This window comes from Crinia signifera, chromosome 6, assembly GCF_055691185.1.
Source record: "Crinia signifera chromosome 6, ASM5569118v1, whole genome shotgun sequence".
Lineage (NCBI taxonomy): Eukaryota > Metazoa > Chordata > Amphibia > Anura > Myobatrachidae > Crinia > Crinia signifera.
Genome location: NC_139222.1, coordinates 29563699 through 29581103, shown reverse-complemented (window position 1 = coordinate 29581103; position 17405 = coordinate 29563699). Strand labels below are relative to the sequence as shown.

At 44.6% G+C, this 17405-nt stretch overlaps 1 protein-coding gene across 1 annotated transcript; it reads right to left on the bottom strand.

Annotated features, from left to right (window-relative positions):
- Nucleotides 1-1641: 1641 nt before the first annotated feature.
- On the bottom strand, nt 1642-6600 carry LOC146010179 (uncharacterized). Its single transcript, XM_083151165.1, has 3 exons — nt 6120-6600; nt 4594-4654; nt 1642-3699 (listed from the first exon to the last, which is right to left on the bottom strand). Exons 2-3 carry the CDS (start codon nt 4622-4624, stop codon nt 2027-2029), a joined length of 1704 nt encoding a protein of 567 aa, XP_083007291.1. The 5' UTR covers nt 4625-4654; nt 6120-6600; the 3' UTR covers nt 1642-2026.
- Nucleotides 6601-17405: the final 10805 nt, after the last annotated feature.

Below are 17405 nucleotides of genomic sequence, written 5' to 3'. Positions count from 1 at the left end.
AAGGTCGTAAGGGCCCCCTATTTAGCAGCTGATGGTGATAAATGTATGTAAAACATATTACTTAGACAAAAGGGGTGGGGGGAGTGAAAAAATTCACTCAGTAGCGCTGGCTGATGCACTGGGAGGTTTCAAAATGACATCCAATATTTCAATTTATAGGATTTGAGTATGGCTGCTGCCACCTTCTCAGAGGGATTGTGTTTCCTCTGTGTAAGAAGACAAGACAAGGTGTGTGGAGACTAATTCCCCACTAGATGGCGCTGCCACACTCAAAAACAGTTCTCACAATAAATCTTCAATAAGAAATTGCTTTTTACATATATTTTTGTTTAATAAAAAAGAAGAAAACCATGGTATACATTTTAAAAATGAATAATGCGCATTTTCATAAAGGTATCATCACACTCAAATATAACATACTGGACATACAACATATAACATATAACTTCTTTAGACACGGGCTGGCTATGAGGCTTATATCTGCATATAATTGCTTAATGAGACAATGGGCTTTTCAGCAAATATTTACCAGTCCACATGGAACGTCCTTTTCAATTTATTAGGTGGTAGTAGGAAACCAGGTCCTATATCTGAGCCAGAGACTGTTGTTAGGTCTCCTCGGTGGGTGTCCACTCCGTTGTTTGGAGGAGTAAAAGCTCAAGCTCCAGGCGCTGGTCCCATATACGATAAATGTCCCAAATCCCCAGTGGGATATTTGTAATCCAAAAGGCGTTTGTAGTGGCAGGTATACAATAGGGCTCAAGCGGACTCCAGAACGCGTTTCTCCGCCTTCAATATACTCGGCGGCTTCCTCAGCTGGATGTCCTGTCCCTCTTCTCTCCGATTTTTATACTGTCATCTTTCGCGGGCTTCCGCGACTTCCGCAATGCGGGTCAAGCCTCCTTTTCAAGTTCTTATACTGCGGCGGCCATTTTGCCTTATACTTCCGCTATCTGCGGATCAAGCCTCACTTTCATTTTACGGTGGCCATCTTTGTTTAGCGTATCAAGCCTCGCTCTCATTCAAGCCCGCGAAAGATGACAGTATAAAAATCGGAGAGGAGAGGGACAGGACATCCAGCTGAGGAAGCCGCCGAGTATATTGAAGGCGGAGAAACGCGTTCTGGAGTCCGCTTGAGCCCTATTGTATACCTGCCACTACAAACGCCTTTTGGATTACAAATATCCCACTGGGGATTTGGGACATTTATCGTATATGGGACCAGCGCCTGGAGCTTGAGCTTTTACTCCTCCAAACAACGGAGTGGACACCCACCGAGGAGACCTAACAACAGTCTCTGGCTCAGATATAGGACCTGGTTTCCTACTACCACCTAATAAATTGAAAAGGACGTTCCATGTGGACTGGTAAATATTTGCTGAAAAGCCCATTGTCTCATTAAGCAATTATATGCAGATATAAGCCTCATAGCCAGCCCGTGTCTAAAGAAGTTATATGTTATATGTTGTATGTCCAGTATGTTATATTTGAGTGTGATGATACCTTTATGAAAATGCGCATTATTCATTTTTAAAATGTATACCATGGTTTTCTTCTTCTTTTTTTATTAAACAAAAATATATGTAAAAAGCAATTTCTTATTGAAGATTTATTGTGAGAACTGTTTTTGAGTGTGGCAGCGCCATCTAGTGGGGAATTAAGTCTCCACACACCCTGTCTTGTCATATTACTTAGACAGTAGCAGCTGCACCCCTTGCACCTATGGTAGTTACGCCCTTGACAGATAGGTAAAATTGTACAACTGAAGAATTTAATGGTCCAGCTTATGGTCTGTCTCAGTGGGTGCATACAGAAAGCATTTTACACTGCAGTATCTCTCCTATCACTCAGGAATAGGTAAATAAATTAGGTACTGCTGCCTAAAGCTTCATAGATTGGCTTGCAGACTCCTAGGTAACAGCGGTGCTCTGTAGATATTGGCAGATTCTCCTACAGAAGCATAACCAGTGAAATCACTGCATGTTCCAAGTGGGATGCTCTACTTTGCAATTTGTATATGTATATATTATGAAGATGTCAAATATACCTCTGCTGCATGAGTTACAAAATGGCGGGTCAAGTAGCTCTTTAACACAAAGCATTTTCCACATTTGGAACACCTGTGGGGCTTCTCGCCCTTATGAATCTTCTGATGCGTAACCAGCCCCGACCGACCAGTGAAGCATTTACCGCATTCGCCGCATGAAAATGGCTTTTCTCCCGTGTGAATCCGCTGATGTACGATAAGCCCAGAGCGGTCCGTGAAACACTTCGCACAAATGGGGCAGGAGAAAGGCTTTTCGCCTGTGTGGATTCTCTGGTGTGTGATCAGGCTGGCCTTGCTGTTAAAAGATTTGCCACACTCCACACAACAAAATGGCTTCTCTCCCGTGTGAATCCTCTCATGTGCAAGGAGATGGGAGCGACTGGGAAAACATTTCCCACAGCGGTGACAAGGGAATGGCTGCTCTCCTGTGTGAGTCCTCTGATGTATAGAGAGCGCAGATCGATCGGTGAAACATTTACCACAGATGGAGCAACAAAATGGCTTCTCTCCCGTGTGCAGACGCTGGTGGGTTGCGAGGTTTCCATTGCTGGCGAAACATTTCCCACATTCTAAGCATGCAAATGGCTTCTGCTTAGTGTGAATCCTCTGATGTGTGGCTAGGTTTGAGCTACTGGTAAAACATTTCCCACACTCAGAACAGGAAAAAGGCATCTCTCCGGTGTGGATTCTCTGGTGCGTAGTAAGATGGGAGCGGTTAGCAAAGCTTTTCCCACAGTCCGAACACACAAAAGGCTTTTCCCCAGTGTGGATTCTCTGGTGCGTGTGGAGGCCTGACCGATCCGTGAACCTCTTCCCGCAATCTGGGCAAGCGAACGGCCTCTCCCCGGTGTGAATTCTCTGGTGAGCCGTGACGTTGGAGCGGTTGCTGAACCGTTTCCCGCACACGGGACAGGCAAACGGCCTCTCCCCTGTATGAATTCGCTGGTGCGCCACAAGTTCCGACTTCCGTATGAAACATTTGCCACATTCGGGGCAACAAAATGGCTTCTCTCCGGTGTGAATCCTCTGATGCACGTTAAAGTGTGTCTTGTGGTTATAGGATTTTCCACAATAAGAGCATACGTAGCGGCACCGCATCGGATTCATACGATCCCCAGTACCGTTTTCTGCCCCATCATGAGAATGACATGCCCTCATAGTGTTGCCTGACATTCTTAGTAGGCCCACAGGCGTGTCTCCCTCTTCCTTTACATGCGCCATTGCCATACCAACACGTTCACAGTCCATGGCGATTCCCCTTGCACCAGTAACAGACTCTTCACCCTTCGTACCTTTAGTCTGTACTGGTTTGCTCAGGTTGCAATCATCTGTAAAATTTCCGACATCATGTGATTTCACATATCCCTCCGCAGTGAAATGTTTTCCCTCACAAATCGCTGGCTTTTCCTCCATATTGCTGTATGTATTTATAGACGCACCATCGCTTGTACACGTTTCTGTGTCTGTGTCTCCCTTCCAGGCTGAATCCTCGATAACATACCTCACTGGGTGCCCTTTTCTCTTCCTTTGCTTGGTTTTATTTATGCCTTGTCCTCCTGGTGGAGCCCTAATGCTAGAATGATCTATTCCACCATCTTGTGTCGTAACCGGACTGGTCAAACTGTGAGGAAGACTCCTGCCACCGTGATCATCTGTTATAAAAAAAAAAAATCATAGTTACACGGTAAATTCCAAGTGTGCAAAATCCCTCCACTTCAACAGCCTAATTTTGCTGTGTCGCATTCTAGTTAATATATAAACCAAATCATATAACTGGTCACTGAGGCTGGACCTCATCAATATCTACTAGGATACACCCTGAAGAAGCCCTAGGGTAAGAGTTGGTGCACTTGCACAGACAGAATTTGAGGAAGGTAAGACCCGGGTCCGGTGAGTAGCTTTTATCTGTCAACAGCTAGTTTTTAAATTTCTAGCAGCTTTCTCGGCAAAATCACATCGGTGCTCGCAAATGATCAATAGGAACAAATAATTAGGTCACTGCAGGTTGGTCCAACTGAGTTTTTGAGAAAGACATAGAGGTAACTGGTGCTATAATCAATAATGGAACCATCTTGTACTATATACCCAGTGGTGAAGGAGGTATCAGGTGTGCATGGAGTATGTTAAAACTGCGTGTGCCCACATCATACAGTAAGATAATTCAGTTAATAACATCCTAGTCCAGTGGTTCCCAAACCGCGCTCCAGCCCCTTGCCCGCCCGAACATTGGGGATGAGCCCTAACTTTTCTGTGAAGTAGCTATTCCCTCAAAATTCCCCTGAACCTACCTCCAGAACCTCTATATTAAACAAAGTTCATAGATCTAATTTATAAATGACCAATTCTGTCATAACATGTAGGCACAGCATAACACAGGCTGCGTGTTCCCTAACAGAGCCATCTAGCAGCCTCCAGTGAGCACAACACTTGAACCCCCCCATAGAGGTGAGGAACTGTGTTACCTTATTATTATATAGAATAACCAAGAGCAATACCACTTCTGTGTGTGTTACCTGCAACATAGAATAATATGAGGTATACCTTACCTGAAGCATTGTCTGTTTGAATATTATCCATTACAATCTTGTAAGGATCCTTATTTCTTATCTGAAATAGATGGAATTACATCATTAAGCCTGTTGTCCTGAGGTATAATGTACACTGCAATGGGTAGAACTGTCCTGTAGAAAATCACATGGTCAGAATCATAACAAAACACTGCATCAGTCTTTGACTGGGCACACACTATAAGATCTTTCCAATGATATTTTGTACCGATGTGTTGTTCCAATCTCTCGTTCACTGAATCGTCTCACTGGTGTGCCAGGTGCACTAAGCTTCAAAAGTTATAAAATGGAGAGTGATCAACAGCCAGCCAATCAGCTCCTGCCTGCCATGTCACAGACTGTGTTTGAAAAATGTCAGACAGGATCTGATTGGTTGGTTGTTTATCTCTCTCCATTTGATCACTTTTTAAACTTAGTGCATCTGGCCGTCCGACGCAGTAATGCTGGGTAACATTGCTGCAGTATTTTTTGCTTGGTGGTGAGTGTGTACCGGTGATATACCTGTGAACGATGTGTCGGCTATGTCAAAACAGCCAATGGCCGATGGGATACGGTCACTAGGCTACACTATTTAGGTTGACGTGCATTCGATTGACCACTGAAGGTTGACAGGGCTTAGGTTGACACCTGAAATATGTTGACTTGGTTAAGGTCGACAGTGTTTGAAGGTTGACACAAGCATCCCCTCTTGCAGAGAGCTTGGCAGTGGGCAGAGAGGACAGGCTGCAGCCGCAGCACAGCCTCTCTCCCCTGCTCACATGCTGCTCAGTGCTGAGCTGGAGAGAGGGACAGCTGCAGCGTCAGCAGCCTGTCATCTCTCTCCCTGGTTGGCCGCCAGGGTGTGCTCATATGTGTTCGGGTTTCGTTTTTGTCGATTCATAGTTTACCATACACGTGGACTATGATAAGCAACGGTAAAGTGTGGACATTGCCGACCTAATGTACCACCATGGTTGGGCCTGGACTGGAAGAACACAAAAAAGTTTATGTAATAGATAGACACTCTGAAAAGTTGAAATCATAAATCATACCTCCCAACATGACCCATGCCAGGAGGGACACAATGCTCTGTTCCTGGACTTTCCTCTTAATTTATGGATTGCCTTCACCTGTGTGGGACTGGTTAATTGAAAAGTAATGGTGATGGTAATGGTAATCATACATAAGTGGAAAGTCCAGGAACAGAGCATTGTGTCCCTCCTGGAGAGGGTCATGTTGGGAGGTATGCATAAATTATAAGCAGGCCAATCACAACAGGAGCCTCAGCGCCAACCTACTGAATAATTAAAGACCTTGCAATAAAATAGACAAGTATATAATTGACTTAATAATAGTTCCTAATTTAAATGGACAGTAATGAGTCCACCCTTCTGTAACTAAGTGCAGCCAACGCTGCACCAACATATGTTCTGTCGAGGCACTTCTCTATATGCCTACTGCTGGTAAACAGGTTTATCACAGATTCGTGCACACAGAATACGCCCGACCACCCAGCCAGCACTAACCTGCTGCTGTTGCCGGTCTGCTGCCGGCCCGGCACTGCTGACTGACCGGAAGCCACTTAGCGTTCTAATAATATCCGAGAGTAATGTGGGGGGGCCCGATGCACAAATAATTATGTTGCGTTCCACCTACTTCCTGGGGAATGCGTGTCAAGCCTCTCTGTCACAAAACACACCCAGACGAGGTGTCACATGATCGTAATCCCATTGGATGCCGGGATGTGTAGTCTCTTTGCATTACAGGCTGCCAGAATGACCCACGGTTTGTATGCTGGCCTGGTAGTGTTAGTGCACCCATTAAAAATGCTGCTGCTGTAGGACAGTATAAGTGTTGGTGCGGAGAACATATTAAAGGAGTAGCATAGGGTTATGTGTGCCTTTGGCCTTTTAAGCAGTCTACAACGCCCAGGGCCAGATTTGTGCCTAGGCCCGTGAGGCACGGGCCTCAGGGTGGCACCAATCAAGGACGGCACGGCAGGCTGACATTTAAATAGCAGCATGGCAGAGCGGGTGGGCAGCGGCAAGTGACAAGCGGCGCCGCCGCCCACCCACTCTGCCATGCACAGTGCATCACTGGCTATCTCCGACGGTCCCCCTGCGCGTCCGGCTCCGCCGCTGGGTGAGCTGAGCTGAATTGCTCTGGCTCACTGCTGCGGGCGGGGAAAGCAGCTGAGCTGAGCAGTGCGAACCTCGCTGCACTCAGTCAGTCAGCATGAGACTGACTTAAGGTGCCCACACACTAGAAAGATCTGCGATCGTAAGATGTGCGCATAAATTAGCCTTGAAATCTTTTTTCCGTCCTGGACAAAAGATTTCAGGCAAGCGCACATCTTTACTAAAGATTTTTCTTAAGATCCCGTGTGCGTTCCTATGGATCTTTTGTTAAATCTTCTGATCTTTCGTGCAGCATGTAAGATCAGAAGATTCAGCTAAAGATCCACGGGAGCGCGCATCGGAACGATACCGGCCGATTTTCGACCGATTATCGGTAAACATCGAACGATATATCGGCCGATTTATCGGAAATCAGCCAATCGGCCCAAAAATCGTTCTATTGTGTGGGCACCTTGAGACTGCAAATAAAGTTAATTCACCCTCCCTCCCGATCCTCCATACAGTTAGCAGTCCAGACTGCTTTACATTTTTTTGAGGTGGGCAGTAAAATTTGTATGTAATCCATATATGTATATATATATATATATATATATATATATATACATGACTTATACCTTAATCAAGAGTAGGTACTTGTTTCCTAGCACGGCGCCCGTCGTAGGTGATCGCATACATTAAGCATTAAGTTAAGGTATGCGACCGACATGATTTCAGGGCTATTTTTAGCCTTTTCCCCGACAATTAAAAAATCGCGTCCATCGCATGCCTTAAGTTAAGGCATACGATGCGATGGACGCGATTTTACATAGGGAACAATGTAAAATGGGCCAATGGACCCGATTTTTCATTGTATACCCACCCTTATGGGTATTTAACATGAGAAATGCCCCCCCCCCCACCATTGTTAACGCCACCCCACAATGAACGGCAACCCGAAGCGTGGCGGTACGCGTCCTCCAACCTTTTCATACCCCCACTATCCACGTCGGTGTGGATCAGATTTTATATAGTGTGGCGAGCGCATCGAGCCACCTAGCCCGAAGCATGGCGAGCGGACGTGTAATACCTGTGAAGTAATGCGCGTCCCCTCGCGGGGCACGCTGCGCTCGCCACGATTCGGGCTCGGTGGCTCGCCACACTATATAGAATCAACTCCACGCCGACGTGGATAGTGGGGGTATGAAAAGGTCGGAGGACGCCTACCGCCTGCGCTCACCACGCTTCCGGTTGGCGTTGATCGTGGGGTGGTGTTAACAATGGGGGGGGGGGGGCATTTGACCCATCAGGGTCTCAGGGACCATTTTACATTGATTCCAATGTAAAAATCACGTCGATCGCATCGCATGCGATTTGGTTGCATGCAATACAATTGACGCGATTTCGGGGGGTCCCGATGGACACAATTTTTATCACTGGCGCCGTGCTAGGAAACAAGTGCCCATGATTATATTAAAATAGGGGGGGGGGGGCGCGGCTAAAAAGTGGCGTGCCTAGGGGCGGCTTGACCCCTAAATTCGCCCCTGACAACGCCCATGCTTAGTTTATGGAACGCCTTGGTATAGTCAGTGTAATAAACGTACTATATTTTCCAACCTGCTTTTATACCTGACCACGTGATCACTCTGCACTATTACATTATCGGCTATATTGTACAGTAGCACAACAGTGGTGAACGAGCCAAGTGTTATGTGGGGTACACACCAGGACGATATGGCCCAAAACGAGCCAATTTAGATACAATCTCGACCGATTGTATGTAAATCGGCTATGTTTTGGGCCATTTCGCTGCCCTTGTGATGTGATCCCGATCCGATGCGGGTCGTTAGGTCTTTTCTGAGATCCTACCTGCTGCAGGTAGGATCTCAGAAACGACCACCATTGTAGTGGGTGCGGGTCGTGATCGAATCCTGATCAGGGGCTTTTTTTGTCGACCTAATACCCGTTTTATAATCCACACTCACACAAAAATAGGGGAAAAAAAGTAGTCAGTTGGGGGAGGTGGGGATACGGTCATTGGGTCACCAGCAAGTTATTAGTCATTAGGTCGACATGTGTCTAGGTTAACATGAGTCTAGGTCTACATGGGTTAGGTCGACAGGGTCATTAAGTCAACATGGGTTAGGTTGACAGTCAAAAGGTCGACATGGGGTTTGACACTTTACTGATTAACAGTTGAGCCGTCTGGCGCCACGCAGTAAAGTGTCAAACGTTTTCGATGTATATTATAACATCTTCATTAGGACGATATATATATATATATATATATACATACATACATTCTACATATATGTGCGCAAACATTCTAGTTATATATTTATATATATACTGTATATATATATATATATATATATATATATATATATATATATATATATATATATACACACACACACATATAATCCACTTGTGCCTGGCACTCCGCTGCAGAAAGTGGTATACCACCTGGTGCCCTCCTTTTATTCCTCTGACATGTTTCGGGCAACTGCCCGTCCTCAGGGATCCCTGAGGACGGGCAGTTGCCCGAAACATGTCGGAGGAATAAAACGCTTGTTTGCATTTGAAAAAATTCCTTGAGTGCCGCCTGATCGATCTACACTATATATATATTATTTATTTTCAGTTTCTTATATAGCGCAGCAGATTCCGTTGCTCTTTACAATGGTATATATACACACATATAAATATAACCATATAAATTGAAAACAGCCTGCCAGGTGGCAAGTTGGCAAATAAACAGCTGGGGAGCAGAAAGCCTCTGTCAATCCTGGCCCCAGCTGGCTCCACTGCAACACTCTGCATGGCCCTGGGATCCTGCCTCTTTTATCCCTGTACAACCTGCGGCTCAACCAATCACTGAGCTGCAGGCTCCTGCCACTGGACAGCTGAGCCGTCGCTTGGCTGACCTGCTATTAGGGATGGCCATTGTTGCCATTGCCATCGATAGTTGCCATCGATGGCAATTCTGCCCATTGATAGTGCTTAACTATGCACTGGTCATCCATTGTGTTTGATTGATTGGCCTGCGGGCCAATCAAAACACGAGGAGTGGGGCATCACGGGTGTCGAGGGCAGAGCTATGCTCCGTGTCCCGGCACTTTCAAAGAAAAAAACAAACAAACATTGTTTTGCTATTCTATCGATGGAGGGAAACCATCTGGTTCTCCCCCATTGATGGCAAAAGTATTCGACATCGGCCATGAACCAGCGATGATTTAAAATCATCGATGGTCGATGGCCATCCCTACCTGATATGCGGCGCCAGACGGCTCAGCTGTCAATCAGCGAGTAAGGGCAGCGGGGACCGGAGCAAGGTGCGTAGTGCCGCAGATCAGGGGCTCTGGCTGCGGCTGCCGGTCACTAGGAGATACTGTAACCTGTGCGCAGTGGGAAGTATGGAAGGGGGAATGTCAGGAAGGGAGAAAGGGGGAGGAGCTCTCTGGCAGTCTGTGTGAGGATGCTCATTGACCCGCCCCATGGGGTGGGTCACTGAGTGTCCTCACACAGACTGCCAGAGACGGAAAAGTGACATCTGATTATTGACTGCTGCAGCCCACGCAGCACAGACAGAACTGCAGCCTCTGGCTCAGTGAGTCACGTGACCCTGCGCCTTGGTGACGCCGGCTCCCCCCTGCCACTGCTAGGGCTGCGGAGCCCTAGCTACCTCACTGACTCAGCTAGTTGATGGCCCCAGAGAGTTATATGATGCTGTGTCCTGTGATTAAGCCTTGGGCTCCCAGGGGCACTTAAGCCAGGAGCTCCCTCTGTGGAAGGGGTGGAAGTGGTGGTGGTGGGTTATATTACATTATGCATATCTCCCAACATGACCCATTCCAGTTACAGCTCATGAAACCTGATAGTCTGTGTCTCTGCCTGCCTGCTTGCATTCTGGCTGCATGGTCCTGCTGCTGCTTAAGAGGGACAGCTAGTGATGTCAGTGCATTCCAGCTGGGGGGCCAGAAGAAGATTTCTGTTGCAGGGATGCGAGCTTTGAGATCATAACAAAGAAAAAGATACCTATAGGAATTGACTGAGATGTTTGAATAATATAACATTTTGGTACTTGTGAGTTATCCGGACGCCCGATTTCAAAATCGGGTCGGATCGGGCACATCGCATCGCATCGCATGCGACCATCGGATGCGATGCGATGACCCGATTTTTCCATAGGAATCAATGTTAAAATGGACTGAGTCCATTTTAACATGGAATTCAATGGGAAAAAGGGGTCCTTTTCATACCCCTACTATCCAAGTGGGCATGGAGTTGGATATAAACCTGTGGCGAGCGTAGCGAGCCACCGAGCCCGAAGCGTGGCGAGCGTAGCGAGCCCCGCGAGGGGACACGGAATACCGTCCCCTCGCGGGGCTCGCTTCGCTCGCCACGCTTCGGGCTCGGTGGCTCGCTACGCTCGCCACAGGTTTATATCCAACTCCATGCCCACTTGGATAGTAGGGGTATGAAAAGGACCCCTTTTTCCATAGGAATCATTTTAACATTGATTCCTATGGAAAAATCGGGTCATCGCATCCGATGGTCGCATGCGATGCGATGCGATATCGCATCGCATCGTATCTGATTGTATGCCTTAACTTAAGGCATACAATCAAAAAATCGGGCGTCCAGATAACTCACAAGTACCAACATTTTAATAGTTTACAGTTAGATAAGCCTGGTATTAAGACTAAAATCGCTGAGAAAGGAAACAATTTAGAAATCCAATGTATTACCAAATATCATAGCCCATATACAACTGGAGGGACCTATAGAGGAACACTGGAACGTAGTAAGGAAAGATACTAAGAAAATGTATTAATGATAAACCCAAATTTGTTAACCATTGTGCAGAAGCACCGTTACCACTCAACCCATATTGCATTGGTTTACTTTGGAATAAAATGCTTAAGGGATATATATCGTATGGTGTCTATGTCCATGGGTATCAGGAGAGGAGGACAGAATATTGGACCCATTCAATACTTCTTCTTAAGGCTTGATTTTGCCCATTATAGGGTGAGTTCAGCATAAAAAGCTTAAACAATGAAATAAGGAAACAGGCGTACAGCTGATCCTAGTAGTGTCCAATGTATGACATAAAGCAGATCCTAGTAGTGTCCAATGTATGACATAAAGCTGATCCTAGTAGTGTCCAATGTATGACATAAAGCAGATCCTAGTAGTGTCCAATGTATGACATAAAGCTGATCCTAGTAGTGTCCAATGTATGACATAAAGCTGATCCTAGTAGTGTACAATGTATGACATAAAGCAGATCATAGTAGTGTCCAATGTATGACATAAAGCAGATCCTAGTAGTGTCCAATGTATGACATAAAGCAGATCCTAGTAGTGTACAATGTATGACATAAAGCTGATCCTAGTAGTGTCCAATGTATGACATAAAGCTGATCCTAGTAGTGTCCAATGTATGACATAAAGCTGATCCTAGTAGTGTCCAATGTATGACATAAAGCAGATCCTAGTAGTGTCCAATGTATGACATAAAGCTGATCCTAGTAGTGTACAATGTATGACATAAAGCAGACCCTAGTAGTGTCCAATGTATGACATAAAGCAGACCCTAGTAGTGTCCAATGTATGACATAAAGCAGATACAGCAGACCCTAGTAGTGTCCAATGTATGACATAAAGCAGATCCTAGTAGTGTACAATGTATGGCATAAAGCTGATCCTAGTAGTGTACAATGTATGACATAAAGCTGATCCTAGTAGTGTCCAATGTATGACATAAAGCAGATCCTAGTAGTGTACAATGTATGACATAAAGCTGATCCTAGTAGTGTCCAATGTATGACATAAAGCTGATCCTAGTAGTGTCTAATGTATGACATAAAGCAGATCCTAGTAGTGTCCAATGTATGACATAAAGCAGACCCTAGTAGTGTCCAATGTATGACATAAAGCTGATCCTAGTAGTGTCCAATGAATGACATAAAGCTGATCCTAGTAGTGTCCAATGTATGACATAAAGCTGATCCTAGTAGTGTCCAATGTATGACAAAGCAGATCCTAGTAGTGTCCAATGTATGACCTAAAGCAGATCCTAGTAGTGTCCAATGTATGACAAAGCAGATCCTAGTAGTGTCCACTGTATGACATAAAGCAGATCCTAGTAGTGTCCAATGTATGACATAAAGCTGATCCTAGTAGTGTCCAATGTATGACCTAAAGCAGATCCTAGTAGTGTCCAATGTATGAAATACAGCTGATCCTAGTAGTGTCCACTGTATGACCTAAAGCAGATCCTAGTAGTGTACAATGTATGATATAAAGCAGATCCTAGTAGTGTCCAATGTATGACATAAAGCTGATCCTAGTAGTGTACAATGTATGACATAAAGCTGATCCTAGTAGTGTACAATGTATGACATAAAGCAGATCCTAGTAGTGTCCAATGTATGACATAAAGCAGATCCTAGTAGTGTCCAATGTATGACATAAAGCAGATCCTAGTAGTGTCCAATGTATGAAATACAGCTGATCCTAGTAGTGTCCAATGTATGACAAAGCTGATCCTAGTAGTGTCCAATGTATGACATAAAGCAGATCCTAGTAGTGTCCAATGTATGATATAAAGCTGATCCTAGTAGTGTCCAATGTATGACCTAAAGCAGATCCTAGTAGTGTCCAATGTATGACATAAAGCAGATCCTAGTAGTGTCCACTGTATGACATAAAGCAGATCCTAGTAGTGTCCAATGTATGACATAAAGCTGATCCTAGTAGTGTCCAATGTATGACCTAAAGCAGATCCTAGTAGTGTCCAATGTATGAAATACAGCTGATCCTAGTAGTGTCCACTGTATGACCTAAAGCAGATCCTAGTAGTGTACAATGTATGATATAAAGCAGATCCTAGTAGTGTCCAATGTATGACATAAAGCTGATCCTAGTAGTGTACAATGTATGACATAAAGCTGATCCTAGTAGTGTACAATGTATGACATAAAGCAGATCATAGTAGTGTCCAATGTATGACATAAAGCAGATCCTAGTAGTGTCCAATGTATGACATAAAGCAGATCCTAGTAGTGTACAATGTATGACATAAAGCTGATCCTAGTAGTGTACAATGTATGACATAAAGCAGACCCTAGTAGTGTCCAATGTATGACATAAAGCAGACCCTAGTAGTGTCCAATGTAGGACATAAAGCAGATCCTAGTAGTGTACAATGTATGACATAAAGCAGATCCTAGTAGTGTTCAATGTATGAAATACAGCTGATCCTAGTAGTGTCCAATGTATGACATAAAGCTGATCCTAGTAGTGTACAATGTAGGACATAAAGCTGATCCTAGTAGTGTACAATGTATGACATAAAGCAGATCCTAGTAGTGTCCAATGTATGACATAAAGCAGATCCTAGTAGTGTACAATGTATGACATAAAGCAGATCCTAGTAGTGTCCAATGTAGGACATAAAGCTGATCCTAGTAGTGTACAATGTATGACATAAAGCAGATCCTAGTAGTGTCCACTGTATGACATAAAGCAGATCCTAGTAGTGTCCACTGTATGACATAAAGCAGACCCTAGTAGTGTCCAATGTATGACATAAAGCAGATCCTAGTAGTGTTCAATGTATGACATAAAGCTGATCCTAGTAGTGTACAATGTATGACATAAAGCAGATCCTAGTAGTGTCCAATGTATGATATAAAGCAGATCCTAGTAGTGTCCAATGTATGACATAAAGCTGATCCTAGTAGTGTCTAATGTATGACATAAAGCAGATCCTAGTAGTGTCCAATGTATGACATAAAGCAGATCCTAGTAGTGTCCAATGTATGATATAAAGCTGATCCTAGTAGTGTCCAATGTATGACCTAAAGCAGATCCTAGTAGTGTCCAATGTATGACATAAAGCAGATCCTAGTAGTGTCCACTGTATGACATAAAGCAGATCCTAGTAGTGTCCAATGTATGACATAAAGCTGATCCTAGTAGTGTCCAATGTATGACCTAAAGCAGATCCTAGTAGTGTCCAATGTATGAAATACAGCTGATCCTAGTAGTGTCCACTGTATGACCTAAAGCAGATCCTAGTAGTGTACAATGTATGATATAAAGCAGATCCTAGTAGTGTCCAATGTATGACATAAAGCTGATCCTAGTAGTGTACAATGTATGACATAAAGCTGATCCTAGTAGTGTACAATGTATGACATAAAGCAGATCATAGTAGTGTCCAATGTATGACATAAAGCAGATCCTAGTAGTGTCCAATGTATGACATAAAGCAGATCCTAGTAGTGTACAATGTATGACATAAAGCTGATCCTAGTAGTGTACAATGTATGACATAAAGCAGACCCTAGTAGTGTCCAATGTATGACATAAAGCAGACCCTAGTAGTGTCCAATGTAGGACATAAAGCAGATCCTAGTAGTGTACAATGTATGACATAAAGCAGATCCTAGTAGTGTTCAATGTATGAAATACAGCTGATCCTAGTAGTGTCCAATGTATGACATAAAGCTGATCCTAGTAGTGTACAATGTAGGACATAAAGCTGATCCTAGTAGTGTACAATGTATGACATAAAGCAGATCCTAGTAGTGTCCAATGTATGACATAAAGCAGATCCTAGTAGTGTCCAATGTATGACATAAAGCAGACCCTAGTAGTGTCCAATGTAGGACATAAAGCAGATCCTAGTAGTGTACAATGTATGACATAAAGCAGATCCTAGTAGTGTCCAATGTAGGACATAAAGCTGATCCTAGTAGTGTACAATGTATGACATAAAGCAGATCCTAGTAGTGTCCACTGTATGACATAAAGCAGATCCTAGTAGTGTCCACTGTATGACATAAAGCAGACCCTAGTAGTGTCCAATGTATGACATAAAGCAGATCCTAGTAGTGTTCAATGTATGACATAAAGCTGATCCTAGTAGTGTACAATGTATGACATAAAGCAGATCCTAGTAGTGTCCAATGTATGACATAAAGCAGATCCTAGTAGTGTCCAATGTATGACATAAAGCTGATCCTAGTAGTGTCTAATGTATGACATAAAGCAGATCCTAGTAGTGTCCAATGTATGACATAAAGCAGATCCTAGTAGTGTCCAATGTATGACATAAAGCTGATCCTAGTAGTGTACAATGTATGACATAAAGCTGATCCTAGTAGTGTCCAATGTATGACTATTCGTTTAAGCTTGACATCGATGGTGGGAAACCATCTGGTTCTAACCTATCGGTGGCAAAACTATTTAACATCGGTCATAAACCATCTATGATTTCTAATCATCGATGGTTGATGGTAGCCCCTAATTTGCATATCTTAATTTGCAAACCTATGGGGCTAGGAACCAAAATACAGACATAATGGGGCAAAATTGGTAGATTTACGGTGTAGTTGATGGCATCATAGCCAGGGCCGGATTTGTCACTAGGCCCATGAGGCACAAGCCTAGGGGCGGCACCTATAATGGGCGGCAGCTACCACCGGGACTTGACTGCTACATCTCATGGGAGGCTGGAGCTGTGCACTGCTGGGAGCCGGGACCCGCCCGTGAGGCTGAACAGGACAGAGGACGAGAAGGACAAGCAGAGCTTGCAAGTACCATGTTTCCCCGATAATAAGACCTCCCCCGAAAATAAGACCTCCCCCAGATTTGGCCTGCTGCTCCAATATAAGCCCTCCCCCAAAAATAAGACCGCTCGAAAAACATAAATATTCAGTTTAGAAATTCCCCCTTGATGTCCCCGTCCACCAGCCCTAACTCCCCTCACCTGCATGGTGTCGGTAAGGTGTGCAGTGGCTTCTACTGAAGCCACTTCTCCCTTGCTCGCGGTCCCAGTCATGCTTTGCGAGCCGCGCATGATGTCATCGCGCAGATCACGCGGCTGCAGAACGGAGTTCTGTGGCGCAGTCCTGTGCTGTGTGTTCCGTTACCCGGATTCAGTAAGTTTATTTGATTAGCACTGGGGGCATGTTAATTAAGGTACACTGGGGGCATGTTAAGGAGCTCTGGGGGCATGTTAATTAAGGTACACTGGGGGCATGTTAAGGAGCTCTGGGGGCATGTTAATTAAGGTACACTGGGGGCATGTTAAGGAGCTCTGGGGGCATGTTAATTAAGGAGCTCTGGGGGCATGTTAATTAAGGAGCTCTGGGGGCATGTTAATTAAGGAGCACTGGGGGCATGTTAATTAAGGAGCACTGGGGGCATGTTAATTAAGGAGCACTGGGGGCATGTTAAGGAGCTCTGGGGGCATGTTAATTAAGGTCTATTAAAATAAGCCCTCCCCCGAAAATAAGACCTATGGTCTTTTTTGAGGGTTAAAAAAAAAATAAGACAGTGTCTTATTATCGGGGAAACACGGTATATATATACACTTCTCCTTCTCTCGCCCTCTATTACTCACTGTGCCCTATCACTACGGCCCTCTCTATGGGGGGGGGGGGGGCGGACTGACCCCTAAATTCAGCCCTGATCACAGCTTTACAAGGTGCTACCATCCGCAGTTCGTCCCTAATTGAATTGACCCCTTTATGAACCAAGATCAACCCTCCTGTACACTACAGACTTATGCCGAGACCTCCATTTCTAGGTTGCCAGTGGTGTACTCGATGCAAGAAGTTAACTGGACTTCGATTCTTAAAATCATTATAAATTTATTCAATTAATACATTACCACAT

What these genes read in the sequence shown, in the direction of transcription:
- LOC146010179 (XM_083151165.1), bottom strand. Translation starts at nt 4,624, where the DNA reads ATGGATAATATTCAAACAGACAATGCTTCAG. An exon ending in TCAAACAGACAATGCTTCAG is followed by an intron (nt 3,700 to 4,593) that starts GTAAGGTATACC and finishes TTTTTATAACAG; the next exon opens with ATGATCACGGTGGCAGGAGT.